Source organism: Onychomys torridus, chromosome 1, assembly GCF_903995425.1.
Source record: "Onychomys torridus chromosome 1, mOncTor1.1, whole genome shotgun sequence".
Lineage (NCBI taxonomy): Eukaryota > Metazoa > Chordata > Mammalia > Rodentia > Cricetidae > Onychomys > Onychomys torridus.
Window position 1 is genome coordinate 31,435,530 of NC_050443.1, and position 23,596 is coordinate 31,459,125.

The 23,596-nt window shown below is 46.0% G+C and overlaps 1 protein-coding gene across 1 annotated transcript in view; it reads left to right on the plus strand.

The window, feature by feature from the left end:
- Positions 1 to 23,596, plus strand: part of Sergef (secretion regulating guanine nucleotide exchange factor) — a 217,781-nt gene that overhangs the window by 141,492 nt on the left and 52,693 nt on the right. Inside the window, 1 exon segment of the mRNA XM_036180522.1 lies at positions 2,241 to 2,277. Coding sequence (XP_036036415.1) covers positions 2,241 to 2,277 — 37 coding nt within the window.

A 23,596-nucleotide genomic window follows, 5' to 3' on the forward strand; every position in this document is an offset into this window, starting at 1 on the left:
TCTCTCCAGCTCCTCCAGTTTTTGTAATTAATATATGTTTATCTGTTATACATGTGTATCAGGTACAACATGAAGTTTTGAAATAAGTAAATATCATAGAATGGCTGAGTCAAGCTAATTTGTGTATTAATCTCACATACTTTTCATTTTTTCTTTTTTTTGTGGTAAGAAAGCTTACACATCCTCAGCACTTTCCCTTTTCTTTATCCCTGTCCCTCCCCATTTGCCTGTATGCTGGCATAAGTATGTGGGTATGTTTGTGCATGTGTGCATGTGTACGTGGGAAGCCCTGAGGCTTGTGGGAAGAATTATCTTCATTACTCTTTCACCTCATTCACTGAGGCAGGGTCTCTCAAACCAAATTAAAAGAAAAAGGTTTGCAATCCAGTTTGCTTAGGGATCTGTCATCTCTACCTTCTGAGGCTGGAATTCTAACTGGGCTGCCATTGTCCACCTTGTGTTGATGTGGGTTCTGGGAATCTGAGCTCTCGTCAGCATTTTTCAAGAATATAAAGCCCCTTTATTAATTCCAGTGATTAGTGGGCTCCACTGTGGGTGGACCCAGAGAGCACTCTGCTGAATGAAATAAGCCAGGTGCAGAAAGGCTGGGTGGTCTCATTGTGGAATCACTCCTGTGGTCACGAAAGTTCTTGTGTTCAGACTTGCTCTGGAACCCAGGACAAATCATTTCCTCCGCCGGGTAATGTAGGTGATGTGCATGGCCCTTCCCACATCAGCATTGAGAGTACCTGCCCCCTTCCTCAGGCCTAGGGTTAAAATGAGCATCCTGAAACAGGTCACACATGCTTCTCCAGAGTCTAGAACTAGAGTCCAGGGAGCCACCTGTCATTTTCCATCCCTGTCACTTCCTCCTGACAGCAGGGAGATAACCTAGAGACTGAAGGGGTAGAAGTGTCTGCCAGAGGTTGGAGATACTGGATTCGGAACCCTGAACGACCAACTGTTTTCTCTCTCTCTCTGAGGCTTAATTTCTTTTCCTCCCTCCCTCCCTCCCTCCCTCCCTCCCTCCCTCCCTCCCTTCCTTTCATGCACTTGGTACTTTTATTCATTCTCCCGTCTGTCAGATGTTAATGGGGCCTCAGCTTTGTACAGTTCACACGCACAATACAGAGGTGAGACACAGCTGTGTTCTCAGGGTGCATGTGTCTAGTGCAGACACCGGAAGAAACACTGAAAGTCAAGGTGCCTGCTGCAGTGTGACGCCTGGTAGATGGGCAGAATGGCAGCGCTTGAGTCGCCCTAAACACTGTAGCCAAGGGATGGGTTCAGCAGAATTACCTGTGCTCACCTTGTGCTCCCAAGTAAAAAGTGAAGACCTTTCGTGTAGGCGGTGGGGAGAAGCCATTCTGGGTGGACGAACGAGCATGTACTTGAGCGCAAGAAAACACAGTATGTTCGGAGGCCACAGGGAGTCTGGGGAGGGGACCGAGCAGAAACATCTGCTTCCACTGACTTCTTAAGGGGCTCATTTTATCACTAAATGACAATGATGGTCTTTTTAGTTCAGTATTTGAAAACGGTTACCTTTTTTGCTGTGTCTTTCCAGTTTTTTCAAGTAATGTGCATTATAGACATTTTGAGGACTGTGCTGGGTGTGGCTGTAATCTCAGCACTCGGGAAATAGAAGCCCAAGTTTAAGGCCGGCTTTAGCTACATGAGACCCTCTCTAAACTTTCGGGGGTGTGTGAGGGGTGCTAGAGAGATGGCTCGGTGATTAAGAACACTGACAGAGGACCCAGGTTCAATTCCTAGCACCCATGTGGTAGCTCACAACTGTCTGAAACTGCCCCCTTCTGGCCTCTGTGGTTACTGCATACACAGGGTGCACAGGCATGCATGCAGACAAAATGCCCATACACATAAAATAAAATGAAAAAAAGTTAAAGAAATAAAACTAATTAAAAATTTTAAGTGAAAAAGAAGAAAGTCTGAAAAGTAAAAAGTAGAAAGAAAAAAATCACTGGTAGTCTAACTGGCTAAAGGCAACTTTAACATCTTGATGCATTTCTATTCAATGTTTTTCACACTGACTTTTTATATAGCTGTGAATATGTTATGATTATAATTTTAACCTTTGTATATGATGCTCCTTTCTGCATCTTTTTAAGAGTTGCCAAAATGAATGTGTATGTCATTATAAAATAACCACGATCACAAAGCATACCAGCTGAGATAGCTATTCAGTTTTTTAATAGCATATATTTTCTTTACTTTTACAGATTTCTTGCGGCTCAGAGCACAATTTGGCAGTAATTAGTAAGTAACTTTTACACTGATAACAGTTGATTGTGAAACCCATGTAACAGAATTGGAGAAGACTCTTTGGGGCTTTGGGGAGCCAGGCTTGGTGGTATGCATCTGTAACCCCAGCATTCCAGAAGCTAAATACAAGTTCCAAGCCAGTCTGGGATATGTAGTGAGACTGAGTGTCCTGTATGTGTGTGGGTGTGTGTGTGTGTGAGAGAGAGAGAGAGAGAGAGAGAGAGAGAGAGAGAGGAGAGAGAGACAGACAGACAGACAGACAGAGAGACAGAGAGAGAGAGAAGAGAGAGAAAGAGTGTGTATTTTGGGGACATTTGGGGAGACGAAACATTTATTAGAAGCCCATTTTATGAACATTTCAGACTATATCATCGAGTATCTTTTGAAAGAACCTTAGCTGGCTCCTGCCTCAGAAAATAACACTTAAAGATCTAAGTCATATTCTTGGGCATCATGTATAGACAGCGAGACATAAAACTGGGGAGTGAGTTGGACACTTCTGGATCTCTGGTAAACCCATTCTAGAAAGTTCTTTCCTCTTGGTCTGGTTCTGCCTTGGAAGCATAGGGCTTGGCTCACTGCCCTTGCTGCCTAGCATACAGCAGCACCAGGGAATTCCCAGTCAGACACAGACCTGGTTCATTGAGACTTGCTTTTAGCTGGCTCTGGATAATGCAAGTTCAAGGTTTTCATGATTGCACCCAGGAGTAATTCATTCAGGAAAGCTTTCTGTTACTTTCCCTAGTCAATTCAGGCTGAACTGCACAGTATGGCAGAATGGGGCTTCTTAAACTCTTGCTGCTCATGACCCCTTTCCACCCAACATGATTCCAGGTATACAAGTGTGTACAAGTGCGTACAAACCAGACAAGTACTGGCAATACCTCATAAAGAAATTTATTTTAAAACCAGTTTTTTGGTATAGATGAAATTTTATTATTAAAGGGCAAAGCAGACTTGTGTACTAACGAGATGGGTGTGCATGTTTATTTCTACATAGAGTTAACTCTTGGTTGAAAGTTGGATAGTCAGTGTCGTCAGTGCTGAGAACACCACTTCCCATAAACACCCAGTACAAGTCGGCAGTATGTTTAGGACCATTTCAGAAATTGTTGGAAATTCTGTCCTAAGCCAAAATTCCCTTAATGGTGTTTAAAATTTTACTTAGGTTCAGGGGGGCGGGCACACATAACACTTGTTTCAGGCACCCAAACTGATGTCTTTAGGTGGTAAGTGCTTTGCTCACTGAGCCATCTGGCCAGTTCTATTTAATGACTTAAAAGGAATCCAAATCAGCAACTCAGATAGCAGTTTTTAAAATCAAACATTATATTGTAGCACAGCCGGAAGATACACCACTTTGATGCTGCTGAGGCAGGAAATTGAGAAAAAGTCGAAAAAAAGTCTTGTTCTTATACTTGGACATCATGCTTCTGAAGGAGGAGAGACCAATTTCAAGCACAGGGATTCGGAGCCGAGGTGTTTCGGGCAGGGTTTGTTGACTTTGTCATGTGTTCAGAATCAAGGCCGCAGTCAAGTCACATGATACAACGTGGGCAAGCGCTACCAATAATACCTTGGCTTCATTACATAGTTGATTTTGAAATAATGTGTTATTGCCGTGTGTTTAGAAACCTCTTACTCGTGCCAAATTTTTCATATTCACAACGCCATACGAGGTTGTCACCACAGCTTAAGAAACTGGGCGTTATAGACTACAGTGCAGCGGCAAGGGTCCAGAGTTCAGTTCGGACTTCTGTACTAGTGGGAACTCAGACAAGGTAGTTAACCCCTCTCTTCCTCATCTTCCTTGTCATTAAAACAGCCCAGCACATAGTGTTAATGTGATAGAGTATGAGCTACTCTTGCAGAGAACCCCAGTTTGGTCCCCAGCAATCATGTCCAGCAATGACAACCACCTGTAACTCCAGCTCCAGGTGATGCAAAGCCCTCTTCTGGCCTCCGTAGACACTGAGCTCACCTGTACAAACACATGCACACATAATTAAAACTGAAAGTAAATCTTTTTAAAAAATAGTTTAAAAAAATTTTAAGCAATGTTGGTTGCTGTTATTTAATATGATTAGTTAGTTCCCTGGGTTGCCTTTCTTGGGCTTTAGTTCTACCTGTAAATTGGAAGGTTTAAAACCGAAAACCAAGTTTCCCTCTAGCCTCTGCCTCCCTCTTGCCAGTGGTTTGTTGTTTCTGTGGCCTGACCTCGGACTCCAGGCTTCTGGAAGGGAAGCACTCTGTGCCTCCTCCCCTTTCTTGCCTATGCACCGCACCTGGCTAAGCAGAGCCATAAGCATGCTTGACATGAGCCACACTGACACACTCGTGGGGTACAGTGGTTGGAGTGTTTGCCCCAGGGTCACGTGCGAGAACCAAGGGCCGCAGAGAAAGGAAGCTGCTAGCAGCTGTGGAAAAGCAGGGGGGCTGGAGGCAGGAGAAGAAGCTGGAAAAGGTAGCAGCAAGCCTGTCGGCCTTGCAGCAGGAGATGGTAGTTGGCACCGGAACTGCTGTGCTCCGGCTGTAATTAAGACCAGCTAATGAGAGTATCAAAGGCGGGGCCCAGTCTCTGCTGCTGTCACTGACTGGATGGAGCGAGGCAGTTTCCCCTGGGACCAGCATGGCCAAAAGGGTGATCTATCTATACATGATACGCACAACTCAGCCACAAGAGACGGCCCAAGCTAGCAGAGCTGGAAGCTGACCGACAGAGACAGTCTGGTACCTGGATCGAGCAGAGCCAGCCAGCAGACAGCCAGGAATCCAACCAACCCATCTCTGTGTGAACTCCATTTCCCTCCTCACCCATGCGCTGGGGCTAATAATTCCTGAATGCGGGACTGTGGTGCAGGTTAGGCAAGATAAAAATCCACAAGTTGTCTCTTGTGTCTATTTCTTTGTTTCTGATTTACCTCGGTATGGAAAGTGGTAGAGAATTGTTCTAGTGAAGTATTTCTTTGGTGGGAGAGGGAAATGAAGATATTTTGGGAAAGAGGTGCCCCGTATTATCTCAGTGAGGTTGTCAAAGTCAGTGGTGGGGACTGGACAAGTGTTTGAGTCCTTTGAAATCAGACATTGTTCTGGTTTGGAGCTTAGAAGTGAACAGAGCACATGCCTCCTAGGCATGAGGCTCAGGGTTTGATCCCAGTACCATACACAATAAAAATATACATATAAGTCAATAAAGAAGCTGGGTATACTGGTACATGCATGGAATCCCAGCACGTGGGAGGCTGAGACAGTAGAATCATTGAGTTAGAGGTCAACCTAGTTTCCATAGCTACGTACATAGTTACAGTTGCCATGCTGACCAGGGCTGCATTGTGAGACCTGTTCTATCCCACTAAAGTAAATAATAAACAGAAATGGAATTTTACATTATTTATTCATTTATTGTCTGTATGTATATGTACCTTCATAAGTTTATATGTGCATAAAGGTGCCCACAGAGGTCAGAGGGCATCAGATCGCCTGAGTCCCCCGATGTGGGTGCTAGGAACTGAGCCCAGGTCCTCTCCAGCTCCACAAACCTAATTTTCGTTTGGCCCTTAGTGCCTAGGACTGGCTCGGTGTGTTAAACAGAGAGCTCCAGAGTCAGGAAAGGTAGGCCTGGTCACAGAATTCTCAGATGTCCATGTGCTTGGAGGCGAAGACTTGGGTGCTCTGGGATAATACAGTCCCCAAAGGATGCCCTAAGAGTGCATCCTTTGCAGGCAGAAGTAACAAGAAGCTGCTGCCTGTTCACCCTGCAAGCTGGAGAGGAGCCCTAGCAGCTTGAGTCCCTGGTCCCAGCTGCCTGCTCCCCAGCCCCATTGCCATGGCTGTATCACACAGACTCCTGCCTCCACACAGTTGCTAGTACTGACTGACACAAAAGGAAGGGTACAGTGTTAGCTGTTAAGTCTATCTGTTATGACCTCGTAGAAGGGAGGGATTATGATTGACTATAAGGGACCTGAGACCCAGGGACCACTGAGAGCTATACAAGCTAGAGAAAAAGGTGTCTTTATCCTGGATGTCATCAGTGTCCTGGACAAAGTCTGCCTGTCGCTGCAGAGGCCATGGTGACATGAATCCTGACCCTAACTGGGTTCTGGACAAACAGGGACCTAGGCTCTGCCTGTCCAGCCTAGGGCAAGGTTCTTGGCAGCCACATTTCAGCTTCCTCCATTGAAAAGAATTCTACGAGGTGACTTTATCTGCCTCTAGGTTTCTTTCTCCTCTTCTTTGGCAGTTTAGGTGAGTTCTTCCCTTAGTTTCTCAATTAAGTCTTTCTTGGCACGTCTAGTACTTGCCTCCAGGCCCCTGTAGTGAGGCAGGATGGCAGGTGGTGTGAGTCCCTGCCTGGGGCGGACTGTCAGATCTAGCCCTGCAGGTGCTTAGATGACAGCTGAGGAGAGATGGAGTCCGTTGCCGTAACTGAGTTGGTCATTCCACCTCCTGCCTCCTGCAGTTACCCTGCTCCGCTGAGCCGGATCCCCAGTCTGTAATCACGCCATCATGATGCCCACCCCAGAAGCAGGTCTTCCCAAGTGCCGTGGGCATGAAGAGTTCCTGCTCTGTGCCTGCACATCACGGGTACCTGGGCTGGTGCTCACTCACCTGGCTCATTCCTCTTCTTTCTTCTTTATTTCTGTTCACCCAGGATTTCCCTGCATAGCTCCCATTGTAGACAGGCTGCTGTTGGCAGAAGTGAGCAAGGTCACATGGCCACAGTACTCAGAAGACCCTTGCTAGGAAAGTAGCTCAGTGAGCAAAGGGTTAGCCATTCCATTCTAGTTACTTTTCTTCTTTTTACTTGACAAGAGCAATGTGAGGAAGACAGAGTTTATTTTGGCTCACAGTTCTGGGGATACAGTCCATCTTGGCAGGAAGTCAAGGCAACCAGAATAGAAGGCAGCTGCTCACATTGTGCACAGGAAGTGGAGACTGACAAATACTGGTGCTCAGCTCACTTCCTCCTTTTGTTGTGTCTGAGACCTCAGCCTATGGAATGGTACCACCCACTTTTAGGGCGAAGGGTTCCCACCTCAATTAACCTAATCTAGATAATCTAGAGTAACTATCACATCTTGTGTTTGTTGACCAGCCAGTCTTGTCTACTCAGTGGGCTCCAGGGCAGTGACAGATCCTGTTGCAAACAAACAACATTATGGCTCCTGGGGAATGGCACTTGATATTGGCCTTTGCCCTGTGCACACATGTTCATACAGAGGAGCACATGCATGTACAAAAAGAGGAGGAAGTAGGTAGGCAGAGAGCTTGCTACATTGGCTTTCTGGAGCACAGGCTTGCCAGACAGCCTTTGTTAAAGGATTGTATATTGGCAGGAAGCATGGTCCCTACTTTTCTAAGCAAAGCCAGTTCTTGTACCAAATTGAAATGACAGTCTGTGCATCATTTTACTGGTGGTTTACAGCTGTTGAACCCTTGAACCTTTGTTAGATGTATGGGAAGCATCTGCCCCTAGCCTGATACTCATCAACCAGGGCCATGTCAGAATTTAATAGAGGAAAATGTAATAGAGGAAAATTACTTTTTTAACTTTTATTTTATGGCACTAGCAATGGTACCTTTGAACCCCGGGCTTTGTAGAGTGCTTTGAGGCATGTTCCAGCTTGCGTGTTCTAATAGCATTTTTTCATTCCAATCAATAATATGCAACAGTGCCTTTTTTTTTTTTTCCAGTCTGATGTGACTGATGAACAACTATTGAAGGTGGCTTTTTAAATTATTTTTTGTTTCATTTTGTTTTGAGACAGTGTCTCTACATAGCCCTGGCTGTTCTAGAACTCACTGTGTAGATCAGGCTGCCTTTTGGACTCACAGAGATCCACCTGCCTCTGCCTCCTGAATGCTGGGATTAAAGGCGTGCCCACTATTCCTGACTTTTTTTTTTTTTTTTTTTTTTTTTTTTTACTTTATGCATTTGAATGTTTCACCTAAATGTATGTTTGTGTACCACATGCTTGCCTAGTGCTCATGGGGCCCAGGAAAGGGAGTTACAGAAAGTCACTAGCCACGCTGTGGGTGCCAGGGATTGAACCCAGGTCCTCTGCAAGAACAGGCAAGTAAGTGCTCTTAGCCCCTGACCCGCTCTTCATCTCTTCTAATTACTCTTGAACTTGAAGCACATTTATGGACTGGCAAGATGGCTCAGTGAGTATAGGCATGCTTCTAAGCCTGAAAACCTGAATTTCAACCCCATGACTGACTTGGAGCCCCAGAAAACTGAGGTTGTTCTCTGACCTCCACATGCGCGTTAGTGTATAGACACACACACACACACACACACACACACACACACACAAGCACACACGCACACAAGCACACACAAATGGATATAACATTTGTGATGACTAATCTTGGTAGTCAGCCCGGTTAGGTTGGGAAAAAAACAAACAATTACTAAGGCAACTGACAACGTACCTATCTGAGAGCGCCTCCACGTGAATGTCTATGGTGTGTTTCCAGAGATAATTAGACCACACAGGTTTTGACCTCATGAATGTTTTAATCTTGTTAATGGGTTCAAATTTTGAATAGGCCCTTGGGAGGTCTGTGAGTGGTGAGGCCCACTTGGAGGAAGTGGTGGCTTGAATGTATTCTCAGGGCCTGGATCTTGCCCTAACCACTTCCTGTTACTGCTCCAGGCTGCTTCCTGTCTGCCATGATGTGAGCTGCTTTATTGTGCCTTCCTTGACACAGTAACTGAAGTTTCAGACATTGTGAACCAAACATACTCTCCTTTTAAATTATTTGTTGGGTCACAGCACTGATAGAATTTGTAGAACATATATAATGCATTTAAATCCTAAGGATTTGGATTAATGACTTTTCACACAGATATGTGCCCAAGAAGTACCACCCAGGGCAAGATACAAGACATTTCAGCACCCCAAAAGGTGACCTAATGCCCCATCCCAGCCGATAACTCTTCCCTAATGGGAAGCCTCTATTCTTCTGTTTCTCAAGATGAGATTTGTCTGTGTGAACTTGATGTAAAGAGCACATTCCTGCTGTCTGGCTTCTGACCAGCACATCGTGTCTCGAAGAATTATTCCTGCTGTATGCAGCAACAGCTCTTTGTTGTTGCTGGCTACTATCCCTCTCTGTGGTTGTACCGCACCGTATTTATCTGTTGAACTGTTGGTGAACATCTAGGTTATATGAGGGTCTGTAAGGAAGGCTGCTGTGAGTATCTCATAGATGTCTCCTGCATGTGTAATTAAAAAGAGGAGCTGTAGATCACATGTTTTAGTAGTGGACCCCTGAAGTGTTTGGATACGAATGGCCCTCAGAGGCTTGTGTTTGAATGCTTGGCCCCCAGTCAGTGGAACAGTTTGGGAAGGATTAGGAGGTGTGACCTTGTTGGAGGAAGTGTCATTTGGGTGGGCTTTGAGGTTTTAAAATCCCACACCATTCTAGTTAGCTTTCTCTCTGCCTTGTGGTTATCTCAACATGTAAACTGTGAGCGACTGCTGTAGTGCTCTGCCTGTCTGTCTGTCTGCTGCTGCCATGTACCTGCCATAATGGAACTCTGGGTCCCAAAATTAAATATTTTACAAGTTACCTTGGACATGGTGTCTCTTCATTGCTATATAAAAGTAATTAACACAATACTGTTTAAGCATTTCCTAAAGTAGTTGTACCAGTTCATACCAGCAATCTGTGAGTGCTCCCTTGATTCTGTGTCCTCCCCACGTACTGTCAGTATATGGTACAGCATCTCACTGATTTTAATTCATGTTTCTGTTAAAATATTGTAGCTAATGACATGGAAAGCATTTGCCTATGCTGGTAGGCTATGTGGAAGCTTCTTTTTCTTCAAAAAAGAAAGAAGTCTTTCTTCTTTCAGTCCAAAGGTGTTAAATCTTTGCCCACTGTTTTACAGTGGATTGTCTGGTTTTCCTTAATGATTTGTGGCTTGCAGAGTCCACCATTTATTGGAAAACTGCATTGCAATCACCTTCTTTCAACCTTTTGCCATATTCATAATATCTTTAGGTGAGTAGATGTTCTCTGTCCTAGGGAAGTCTAGATTATCAATCTCTTCTTCAATGCTTTGAGGTATTGGTACCCAGTTTGAGACAGTTGACCCACTCCAAGGTCATGAACATTTTCTTCTGTGTTTATGTGAAATTTTCTTTTTTTGATTGAAATACACTTTAATGAGAACCATTTCCTCAGTAACTGTGACTTGTAATCTCTGCTGTGTGGCATCAGGACTTTGCTTCCTGCTCCACAGGCTTCAGATGCTGGATGTGTATCAAGTTTGTAACCATTTTCAACTTTGCATTCACCGAGGGAATGTTCTTGTGAATTTGAGGGTTATGTGCCTTCTGAAGTCCAAGCATCTTGATAATATCTTTTTCCCAGTATGGACACCTTTTTGTACTTTTTATTCTTGTAACAATGTGCAGTTTATGAGGGTGCTGGGGGTCCCCACCATATTTTTCATGATCTTCAGTTCTAGGCTGAAACACTTTATCTGGAATCCTTGATCTGGTAAATTTGTGATGAATCCAATCTGTACTAATGAGAGATTCCACACCTTTTTTCACAGTCTGCAGTGTGCCTAGAGACCTCTGAAATACTGAGCACAAAATGCCAGCCATAAGTATAGTAATTCTTCTCTTTAGAAGCCACAACCGTTCTGTCCAGTCTGAACATCCCTTGTGAAATTTTCTTTTGCCTGTTAAGTTTAGAACGAAAACTCCATCTCAAATTCATTTTTAAAACATTGCTTCAGCACTGTCTATTAACAAGTTTAATCTTTAGCCACTGAACTGCAGAGACCTCTTAGCTAAAGGTCAAGAAATTGTATATACATAGGAGTGTGCTTTGAGACGAGTCTTTCTTTCTATTATTACTAGTTTGTTTTGTAAGATTATTATACTATTCCAATACTCAGACTGCCGAAGCAAAGATCACTAGTTGGAGGATAATCTGGGCTACATAGCAAGACCTTGTCTAAACACACACACACACACACACACACACACACACACACACACACACACGCGCGCACGCGCGCACACACACATACGCACACACACACGCACACACATACACACGCACACACACACACGCACACACATACACACACACACACACACGCGCGCGCCCACACACACGCCCATACACACGCACGCACACACGCATACACACGCACACACACACATGCACACACACACATACACACACACACAGATATACACACACAGAGATATACACACATGCACACGCGCGCACACACACACACACACACACACACACACACATATACACTGGCCTTTTTAGTTCCCATCATCCTAGTGTTGTTGTTTTTGTTTATTTGTTTGTTTGTTTTTTGTGTTTCGAGACAGGGTTTCTCTGTGTAGCTTTGCGCCTTTCCTGGAACTCACTTTGGAGACCAGGCTGGCCTCGAACTCACAGAGATCCGCCTGGCTCTGCCCCCCGAGTGCTGGAATTAAAGGCGTGTGCCACCACCACCACCCAGTCATCTTAGTTATTTTAAGTGAGGTTCGGCATCCTTTCCTTTGTTGAGGCCATTGGCGTTCCCTCCTGTGAGAAGGGTTATTTCATCCCTACATTGGTTTCTTCATTGCTATTGTAATAAGTTACTACCCAGGTTGCTTCAAACATTGTTGTCTGAAGGCTGAAGTCACAAGTCTCGGTAGATCTCTGGGCTAAAGGCAGGATGGTGATTTGTTTTTTTCTTTTCTGGTAGCTCTGGAGTGATTCTGTCACCTTTTCCAACCAAATCTTTGTGGTAATGTTAGCTGATCAGTTCCCTTCATTTGTTCTTTCAGTTATTTGAAATCTAACCCTGGATTCACAGGCTGCAGGAGTAAGGCACCAGGCATCCTTATCATGGTATCCTATCCCTGTGATATAAGGTCTGAATGGCCCTGCTTCCCCCATTCCCCACAGTCATATGTTGAAATTTAACCCCAATGTGCAAACACTCAGATATGGAAGATGGGGTCTTTGAGAGGTGACTAGGTCATGGCAGCTGTCCCGTAAGAAAAATTAATGCCCCTATGAAAGAGGCCCAAGGGAGCTTATTTGTCCATTTCCCCACATGAGGACATTTAGCAGGTGCCATCTATGAGAAATAGTTTCCACCAAACACAAAGCCAGCTTTCACTTCAGAGTTCCTAGCATCCAGGTTTTGAGTGGTCAAGTCCTATTTAGAAATGACCACAGCTAGGGCATTGGTTAGAGCAGCCCAGGCAAGCTGATAGCCCTCTCACACCAGTGGACAGTTGGTCACTATGAGTATTCTGCTTAAGGAACAGCTGTCCTTTCTTGTGGTGTTATTACACATGTAATTTCTCTTTTGTTTTTGCTTTTGGTGTTTTGGCCTATTTTGCCTTTATGATTTTTGCCATGTAACCTTTTCTGATAGCAGGGATTCAATTTATCAGTCCTTTCAATATGGCTTCTGGATGTTAAGCGCAGTCCTCCACAACTATGTGTGAAGGCACATGTGTGGGAGTCTAGAACTCAACCTCAGTGAGTTACCTAAGTACCAGACAGTTTTTTCTTTTTGAAGACAGGGTCTCTCATTAGCCTGGAGCTTGTCAAGTAGGTTAGGCTGGCTGACCATTGAGCACACAGATCTTCCTGTCTCTACCTCCCCAGAGATGGGGTTACAAACATGCCTCTCCTCTCCTTGCCTTCTCTGTGTGCGCTCTGAGGATTAAACACACATCCTTTACTGAGTCATCTCTCTGGCCCTGTGCTTTCTGTTTTCTTCTTTTAATATGTTAGTCGTTGATCCATTTGGAATCTATCCTAGTTTAGAATGTCAGGTGTAGATTCAACTTCATTATTCTCCAGATGGCTACTCAATTATCTCAACACTGTTGATCGAAGCCTTTGGCTGACTTCCTGGCTCCTGTTGCTACCAGAGTAGCCCTAAGGCTCCAAGAGAGAAAGGACTTCCCCAGCGTGCCAGTGATGGAGTTCGGAAACAGTCTACTGAGTGCTGCTCAGACTGGGACTGCCTCTGCCTCTCGAGGGCCTGCCTGGGCTGTGTCCCAGGCAGAGGGGCTGCTGAAGCAGAGCTTCTGCTGGCTCTGGTGCTCAGGGCTGTGCTCAGGGCTCTGATCCTGATCCTGTCTCCACTCCACTCTGGAACGGACTGGTTTGCTTTCCTGTCTCACCTGGTGGCTTGGGCACCATTTTCCTCTCCACCAAGCCAGAAACATAACCAGAGCTTCCACGTCTGGAAGATGTATTTATTGGTGGTGGTGGTTGGTTTTTTTGTTTTTGTTGTTGTTGTTGTTGTTTTTGTTGTTTTTGGGGGGGGGGGGTTTTGTTTTCCTGCTATTTTTCCTGAAGAAGGAATGGTTGTGTCGCTCCACAGGAGTCATTCTAAATGACATGGCAAGGTGAGACTGCCAGGCTTTGGAAAAGACTCCTGTACTCTGTCAGGCTGGCCCTTTTTAGCACAAAGGGTGACCGTGATGTTTTGTATATTTCTCTGGTTCTTTTAGAGTTGTTAAAAGTAGCAGAAGCTGCGTTTGTGACCCTCTGCACTTACAGATACAGAAGTCAGCGGGAGCTTTGAGAAAGCGAATCTAATAACCAAGGTGAATTCAAGGCAAAAATTGTGAAGAGTTGGCGTAAATTAGAATCCTTCTGCTGTGCAAGGGCTGAACTCTGATCCAAGCAGTGGCTGAAACTGTAACCCTAGGCAGTTAGTTATTTGGACAGATGGTTTCTGAAGTAGTCTGCACCCCTAGCATCTGTCTTTGTGTCTGTGACCTGCGTCACTATCTTGATAAAACTAAGCAATATGCACATGCCCCTCGAATGCTTTTCAAATATTGACTGACTAGTATAATCTTCCCTTCCTTTAGTTGACTGGTCCCTGATAACATGGCACATGGCATTATGGGTACTGTGGAGAAATATGGTAGTTGGGTGTCTTGGAGAGCTCATGTATAATGAGAAAGAGTTTTGGATGGATTCTGGCACATGCTTTGCTTGTAAATACTGAATGGATGAGTGAGTGAATGAACACAAGGTAGACAGGGATGAGAAACAGAAGAGAGAGGGAAGGGGAAGGTGTGGTTAGTTTTGGAAGTCCCCGTGAGAGAGGTAGGTCCTGAGTGATGGGAGCAGCGTTCTGTGTAAGGTGGACATGTGCACGGGAAGGCTTTAATGTGGGAGTCAGGGTGGAGGGACAAGTGGGCGACCACCAAGACAGTTTAGGGTTACACTGAGCCAAGTCTTCGGTCCCATTGACTTTACTGCTCAGACAGAGTGGGGCTGTGAGGCAAAATACTTCAGAAGCCAACTAGTATAAGAAATAAAATTGACTCTGTAAAGGACAGTGCCTTTTTACAGAGCAAAAATACCATGAGAGTGCTTGAGCAGCCGCTAATGGAGGCACCACTCCGAGTCTTGGCATTTATCATTGCAGTGAGTTCTCATTTGAGGCTGGGGATGTAGCTGGTGGTAGAGGACCTTGCCTAGCGTGCATGAAGCCTGGGTTTAATGCTGCCGCTTCCCCCAGGTCGGGGAGGTAAAGCTCACGAAGTCATAAAAGAGAAATTAGATAAGAATTGTCTGTTTCCGGTGGCAAATCAAGACTTGAGGGGGAGCCCAGACTCCACCTGCTGACTCTGGGTATGCTTTTCTCACCACAGTGTGATGGTCCCTTGTAAAGATCAGACTTGGTTAATCAGCCTCCCAAGCAGGCTCACCTGAGCTTTCAGTGTGCGTGGGGCAGAAGACAGTCCTGGTCTAGAGGGCAGAAGCCAGACTCTGTCCCCTGGGTCACTAGGTCACAGCACTTCAAGGACCAGTTGTCTATAGCAATTGGGCAGCTTTGACAGTGGCCACAGAGTCAAACCAGTGAACCATTGAGCCCAACCTGGGGCAAAGTCTGGGGGCACATCTGTCTCCCTGTGAACATCTGGACTCACGTTGTGGCCTCCGGGCCTGTTGCCCTTTGCCTTTGGAATCCCCTGTACCTTCCAGGAGCATGCGCAGCTCTTTCATGGGAGGCTGTGGGGACCATTCCGTCAGATGGCTGACTGAGCAGGCTGCCCCAGCACCCCTTTTGCCTTTGTTCACTCATTAAGAGGCTGAGACCTGAGGACTAGACAAGTCATCACGGCGGGCGGAGGAAGGGCTTCCTTTTCTTTGTGGATAAATAAAGAGACTCAGTAAGATACCTTCAGATTCCTGCCCAACACTCCCCGAGTCTGCTCACACTCACACTCCCCGAGTCTGTCCACACTCACACTCCCCGAGTCTGCCCACACTCACACTCCCCGAGTCTGCTCACACTCACACTCCCCGACTCTGCCCACACTCACACTCCCGGACTCTGCCCACACTCACACCCACACTTCTGAGACTGCGTTGTCTCACACCCTCACCCTACAGGCAGGGCCAGGGGAAGCTTCCTGGTGATACTTGAAGTAGGAAGAAGAGGACAGGCTTTCAGGGGGTCGGGCAGATGTGAACAAGAGCTAACTCAGGAGCAAGGGAATAAGGAGGGAGGAGCTGAGTTACTGTGCACGTCTGTGGGTTGTCATTTTACCCAGGCAGCATCTCTGATTCAATGGTGTGCTAAGACAGCCGGGGAGAGACTTGCAGACATCTGACCGAAGGCATTTACAGAACAAGAAGAAAAGACAAGACAGGGTCTTCTTCAACAAATGCCTTCCAAAATCTGAGCTTCGAGCGTTGCCAGGTGAGGCTGGCCAAGAGCTTCCGCTAAGGAGAGGAGGGTTGCTTCTCACTCCAGTGGGGAGTTGCAGGCTCTTAGTAGATTTGATGTGAGAAGATGCCTGGGCTCATAGAACCACAGGTGTCAGCAACTTTAAATAGACATGAGGACTGGCTAGGTTCCTCAGAAGAGAAAATTGAGGCTGAAGTGAGACGCTGGTTTGCCTTCAGACCAGGGCACCGCGAGCCCTGTGCTGTGGCTGGTGTCTGGGTACCTTCTGCTCTTCAGACACGGGAGGTGTCACAGGCTCCAGCCCCTCCCCCACAGTCACTGTAGCCCAGGGCTGCAGGAGCATGGACCTAGTTTCTTTTGTATCCTAAATATTTTATCTCCCTTGGGTTGTTATGAGGACTCAGTTGTAGTTTAAAAGAAATTAAAGGGGGCTAGGTAGATGGCTCAGTCTGTGTGGTGCTTGCCGTGAGAGCAGGAGGACATGGGTGTGAGTTCTGGAGCTCACATTTAAACAGAACAGGTGTCGGTTGTGGCATCTCTTGCTTTTCGTGAGGCTGGGAAGGTGGAGACAGGCATACCCCTGGGGCTCTTGGCACATTCCAGGCCAGGGAGAAATTCTGTATTAAAAACAAGATGAATGGCCCTTGAGGAATGACACCCGAGGTTGTCTTCTGACCTCCACACATGTATGCACACGCGCGCGCGCGCACACACACTCATTTATACACGGGGAGTGGAGAGCTCTCAGTGTCTTCAGTAACTTGGCCTTTGGAGTGAAGTAGAAGGAAGTGAGGTCCCAGGAAGATAATGGCATAGTAGATCATCGACCCTCAAATATTGACTGAGCCATAGTGATAATAATAGGGCAATAGCTGACGTTACTGGTCCATGTTTGCCTTTACTCATTTTACATATTAATAATTGATTATTTATAGTAATAGTAAGGTGGGTGCTGTCATACAGACTTCACAGACAGGCACAAGGAAGAGAAAGCAAGTGAATGGGGCGTTGTCCTAAGTAGTCTGGTGCAGGAAGTTTGGAGCCCAACATGGTGGATTTATAATTCCCGATCATCAATAGACTGATAAGAACTGCACAGGGGTCTCTTGCTACTGCCGTTTAGAAGCTCCAGCTCAGCCCCACTCTAAGAAGTTACAGAAAGATAGCATTATGGCTCCTCTGATACCAGAGTAGTGAAAAGATATATGTCCATAGAATGACAAAATCAGGACCTACTCAAGGCTTGACATGTAAGCTAAGGTTGACAGAGTAGCATCAATGGGCAGGGGCCGGGGGGGCGGGGGGTAAACTTAAGAGAGGCACTAGTGGTAGAAATCATAAGTGTCGGGAGCTGGCTCGCAAGGTGATCACTGGCCAGTATGTACAGAGCATGTGCACCCAATATCTGGAGCAGAGAAGGTGAGCTTGTGGGTCCTGTTGCCTTTGAGCTGTTGGTGGGGCAGGTGGTAGTCTGGTCTGAATACCATCAGCTAAAGGGTCCTAAAGAGGAAGTTTATGGGTAAGGTAGGGTTGTGGTTCTGAGTGTCTTGGGTTCTGGTACCACATCCATGTACTGACGCTGCACAATTTTCTTTGTCCGTTCCAGAGAGAGCCTACAAAAAGCAGGTGCCATGCTTTCCTTGGTAATATTGAGTGTATAGAACTAAAGTTGGTTAGAGCTGGAAGGCCACCAGAGGCTTTTTCCTCTCCACTTCTACCAGAAATGCCCCGGTCTTAGAGGGGGCAGTGCTGGGAGCCAGCCAGAGCAGAAGCCTGGGCACAGTAAGGACACAGATCTCCGGTCACTCCACCTTTTCTTTCAAGCCACGTTTTCCAAGGAGGGAATATTTTAACAGCTGCTCACCCTCTGGGGAAGGTGGTCTTTTAACCTTTACAGCGTTACTGATAACCTTCTGTTGATCTTCTTATCTGGACACCTCTGCCTCTGCCTTGCTGTATGCAGGCTTTAAAACTATTTATATTTCCTGTGTACGAGTGTTTGCATACCTGTGTATTTGTGCACCCTGTGTGTGCTTTGCGTTCACAGAGACCAGAGGAGGGCATCAGGTTCCCTGGAACTGCAGCTACAGGTGGCTATGTGCTGCCTGCCATATGGGTGCTGCTGGGAATTGAACCTGGGTTATCTGGAAGAACAACCATCTCCCCAGCCCCGGGTTGTTTTCTTGGGTTCTTTTGTTTTGTTTTAACAATATACAGTGTTTAAGAATGGCTGGAAATGAATGATACTTATTTTGTGTAAAAAGATAGAACATGATTTTAATCAATATTTTTTATAATTCTCAGATGAACTTAATGTGGGTGTAAGAGGGAGTTTTAAATCCATGCAAAAAATATAGTTCCTGCTGGGCATTGGTGGCGCACACCTCTAATCCCAGCACTCAGGAGGCAGAGGCAGGCGGATCTCTGTGAGTTCAAGACCAGCCTGGTCTACAGAGTGAGTTCCAGGAAAGGTGCAAAGCTACACAGAGAAACCATTCTCGAAAAACCAAATATATATCTGTTTGTTTTTAGTGAATATACACTATTTATAAGAATACCTATTTATAATATTCTGCCTGGGCTACATGAGACCCTGTCTTGGAGAACACTTACTTTGAGCGAATCTCAACACCCCTGCCCCCCTTGAGTTCTGCTTCCCTGTAGATCAGGAGGTTGAGAGTAGTGAAGAGTGTTGTGATGGTTGACAGAATGTACAGAAAGGCCGAGCTCAGTTCCTGACCCATACAACCCCAATACTTGGAGATTTCTGTTGCTCCACATGCTTGGCAAAGCTTGGCCTGATCTGGCCGTTGGATTTTACCATCTAAGAGGTTCTATCAATAGAAGAATTCTCTTTAGCGATGCGTGTGCCTTAGCCAAGGTTCCATCAGAGAAACAGACTCAGTATAAATGAAAGAATTTAGGGTGAGGCTTGGTCTACACAGCTGTGGGGACTGCCCAGTCTGCTCTTACGGCACACTGTCAGGGCATGGGGCATGCTGCAAAGAAACACTGGGGCAGGAGCTGAGCCCACTGGACAGGGAAACACCCCTCTTCAGGCCTTCCTTTTTGTGATGCCACCTAACTGCATCAACCACATCTGCAGAATACCATCCCAGCAACACCTAGACTAAATAGGTACAGGCTGACATGTAAAACTGATCATCACATGGCCCAGTCTGTGTTCTAAGAAGATCATTCTAGGGCCATCATGAAAGACAAGCTTGTTATAAAAGGGTTGGAAACACAGTCATGGAAGCAGACAGTGCTATTCCTCACTGGAGAGGCACTGGGGCCCCAAATTAGGGCAATGGCAGCAGAGACCTGGAAGGCAGAGCTCAGCTTGTCTGAAAAAGTGGCCCAGATTCAAGGGGCGGTGCTGGTTTTCTGCTTGATGGACTGGAGAGATGTATCACCATTGAGAAGGGAAAACCTGGAGAGGGGAATGAGCAGGTTTTTGAGTAAGGTGGCAAATATAAGTTTTTAAATGCAATTGAATGTGAAATGTCTGTGGACCACCCAAGGAGAATGCTGTGGTTTGATGTTGGGGTGGAGATCATTAGCTGGGTTATGAGGGCCTTTTTACAGAAGTAGGTAGTGGCACAGGCCCACTGAAGCCCAGTTTTTCCTTCGTGGATACACAGGTAGTGTTTCTGCCATGTGGTCCAGCTATCAGGTTTGGTATCGTGATACCATTGATAACGTTAGAGCAGCATGTCTGGTGGGTACTTCCTTCTTGCCACTGCAAGAACTGGGCCCATGGCTCACCTGGCTATCTTTTGCAAGGAATCGGCCCTTTTAGTTACTTTGCCAATCATTGTGATAAACTATCCTGACAAAAGCAACAAACAAAAGAGGATTCCGGCTCCTTGTTGAGGCATACAGTCCTTCATGGGCTGGGGGGGAGAGGGGGGGTGGTCAGAGCAGCAGAGGTAGAGGCAGGTCACATAACATCCACAGTCAGGAAGCAGAGAGGGCCAATCATGCTGCCGCTCAGCTCCCTTTCTCCATTATACAGCCCAGGATCCTAGCCAGAGAACAGCACCACTCACAGAAAACAGGTCTCCCCACCCCAGTTAGCACAATCAAGATAATTCCTGTAAGTATGCCAGCAGGCCCACCTCTCGGGTGATTCTAGATTCTGACAAACTGGCAACACTTCCCATCACGTAGCCCATCCTGGTAGATGCTCTTCTAGATACCAAGATGCCCTTTGCAAGAAAGGGGACCCCCTTTGCAGCACACCCCTCCTGGTAGTGTGTCATAAGAACATTTGCATATATGCAAACCTCTTCCCGAGGGGAAGCCTGGAGTTGTTAGTTCCTGTGGGCATACAGTGTAGGTAGGACTGATGCAGTGGCTCTCGCTGCTTCGCACAAGCAGCCTGCCTAGGAGAAAGTGCTCTGCTTTCCTTCTTTCCAAGCCCATGCCTCCTCTCACCCAGTCTGCAGATAATAGGGCCTCTAGTGCCCCAGGAGGAACTTGCTGAGCGCCAGGCAGTGTGCTGGCACCATTGTCAGACTGGACAAAAAAGAGTGGCAGCCAACACGTGTGTGTGCCTCCCGCCAGGCACTGTGCAAGCAGGATGTTTTTGTCATTCGAATTTTTTAATTTAATCATCACAGCAGTCAGGTAAGGTAGGTGCTGTTAGTGAGTTTATCTACTTGGGAGTGAGGGATCAAGGCAGAGAGATAAGGCAACTTACTCCTAGCTGCGTAATTAGTAATTGTACAATTAGTGGATATCAAAGGCTTGGAGAAACGTTCTGATTCCCAAGTCCATGGTTCAAGGCCTCATGCTGTCTTCTTCTGATGGATCTATGACCAGAGTTTTTGGGCAAAGACTGAGGCTCCAGCAGCCCAGCGGGCTGGGCTCGGCCACCTGTTCCAGTGTGCCAATTAAATAGGGAAGTAATGATGGAAAGTAGAGGAGCTTCATCAGTGTGGCCACACTGGAAAGAAGAGCTAGGCCTCCGTGAGTCACCAGCTCTCCGCAGGTCTGCTTCAGGCCTGAGTTCCCGCTCTGCCTTTCCTCAGTGACAGACTGTGGCCAAAAAGAAAGCTGAATACGTCCTTTGAGAGTTCCTTTGACCAGAGTGGTTTATCACAGCAACAGAAAGTACACAAGGAGAGTGTGCAGGTGGATGTATGTAGTTTCGCGTGGATGTGGCCATGCTTTTGGAGGCCTGAAGTTGTCCCTGGGAGTCTTCCTTGATCACTTTCTACTCCATTCTGTGATGCAGAGTCTAAATCCAGGGCTCCCCCATAAGAGTCATCTGTTTAGCCAGCTTACTCTGAGTGTCTGTCTCCACCTTCCAGGCTGGAATTACTTGTAGCTGCTGTGCCCATGTACGCGGGCTCTGGGAATCCAGATTCGGTCCTCATGCTTGCACAGCATCACTGAGCAATCTCCCTGGTTCCCGGGCCCCACAGTTCTGACCCTGTGGCTCTTGGCTGTGGGAATGAGCACCTTGGGTAGGTCGATATGACCTTGATCCTAAGTACACTCAGGCATGCTCTGCACCATGCATGCCATCACAACACCCAGTATGTGTTGTATCATGGTCTCCTTGGTTCTGAGCACACAGGCAGATCTGCACCATGCATGCCAGTGCAACACGCTGGTTCTAGGGTACAGAAGCAGAGAACTCAGAACACATTTGGAACCACAGCTCCATTTTGATTCAACCCTTCCTCCTTTCTGTGTAAGCATGGATTGTGGGATTGTCCAGCATCTCTGAAGACCCAAGGCCCTGCTTTCTGGTCACATCCTCTGCTCATCAGCGTCTAGCAGTCACCTTGGATACCATCAGCCTTGAGGAGATCTGTGATCATGTGCAAATGTGACATATCACTCTTCTTCAGCAACAGCTCGCTGCCAAAGTGCCTTCAGCTCTCAACTTTTAAGAGTAAGGAGGAACTTCCTTTGTAACCCTGCCTCTACTCATAGGATGACTGACTTCACAAATCTGAGTGTTACCTCAGTAAGTACCATCCCACCTCATCAGTCTGTCTTCTTCTCAAGAAGCATAGTGCTCACAAGGGACCCCTGTGGCCCCACTGACCATGGAGGCATGAACACTACAGAGCCTCATGCTCTTGTATCTTAGATGGGGCTCCTTAGACTTTTTCTATTATGAACCCCTTTGCACCTGAGACATTTTTATGTGACCCCTGGCATCTACGTATATAAAATAGGTATCAAATATTTATTGACAAACATAAAGAAACTTAAAATAAGTTAAAAATAGCTCTTCAGTATATAGTTAATTTGGTATTTATTAACTATGTAAGCTAAATTGCATACTAATGGGATGGACCTGCTTGGGTATTTCTATGAGAAGAACTAAGTCTTGATACTCAGGACATAAAACATCCTCAGTGCTTTTCAGAGTTGGTTTATGTTTTTATTTTTAACTGTCAACGCTGAGATTGCCACTTCACATAAATACATAAAACAGCAGAAGTATGTTTAGGGCCATTTCAGACATTATTAAAAAATCTTGTCCTAATCTGAAGCCCAAATTCATTTAACTTTTTTTAAAAAGTAAAACTCAAATCAGCAACTCAAATGGCAGTTTTTTTAGATCCAACATTCTAACACAGTAAAATCCAAAAATATACTAATTGTATGCTTACCTACTGAGAAATAACAGTAGGAAAATATTAGAAAGAAACCATTACATTTTTGTAAGAGCAGAGAAGTAGGTGTGTGCAGTCAATTCACCACAGTTTATAATATGAAGTAATCTTGACTCTATGCTGAGGTGTTTGGAGCATATGCATTGGTACTGGGTGTTATGATGGCATGCACGGTGCAGAGTCTGCCTGTGTGTGCTCAGAACCAAGGAGACCATGAAGTCACGTGATGCAACGCAAGGTGGCACTGCCGGAAACACCTCATACCCATTATGTGTTTGATTTTGAATTTATTTTTGATCATTGTGTGCTCATAAACTCTTTACTGTGGCCAAGTGTTTGTGAGCCTCCACCTTTAGTCACCGGCCCACAGGTTAAGCAGACATGTCTTAGAGAAGAGGAGCCCACACTGCCAAGTACCTGTTATCTCATGTCTTCCTCACAACAGCTCTTCGGAACGTGGTTGGCGATTGAGAGCATAGGTTCCACTCAAGACCAGAGTTTTGAATCCTAATGTGCTGGCTAGTTTTATATGAACTTGACACAAGCTAAAGTTATCTGAGAGGAAGGGACCTGAATTTAAAAAAAAAAAAATGCCTCCATAAGATGGGGCTGTAGCCAGGCCTATAAGGCATTTTCTTAATTAGTATTTGAGGAGAGGGCAGCCCATTGTCGGTGTTACCATATCTAGGCTGGTGGTCCTCAGCTCCATAAGAAAGCAGGCTGAGCAAGCCATGGTGAGCAAGCCAGTAAGCAGCCGCCCTCCATGGCCTCAGCATCAGCTCCTGCCTCCAGGTTCCTATCCTGTTTACATTCCTCGCCTGACCTCACTTGATGATAACAGTGACCTAGAACTATAAGCCAAATAAACCCTTTTCTCTCCAACTTGCTTTTTGGTCATGGTATTTCATTGCAGCAATAGTAACCCTAAGTAGGACACCTAACTTGAAAGTATAAC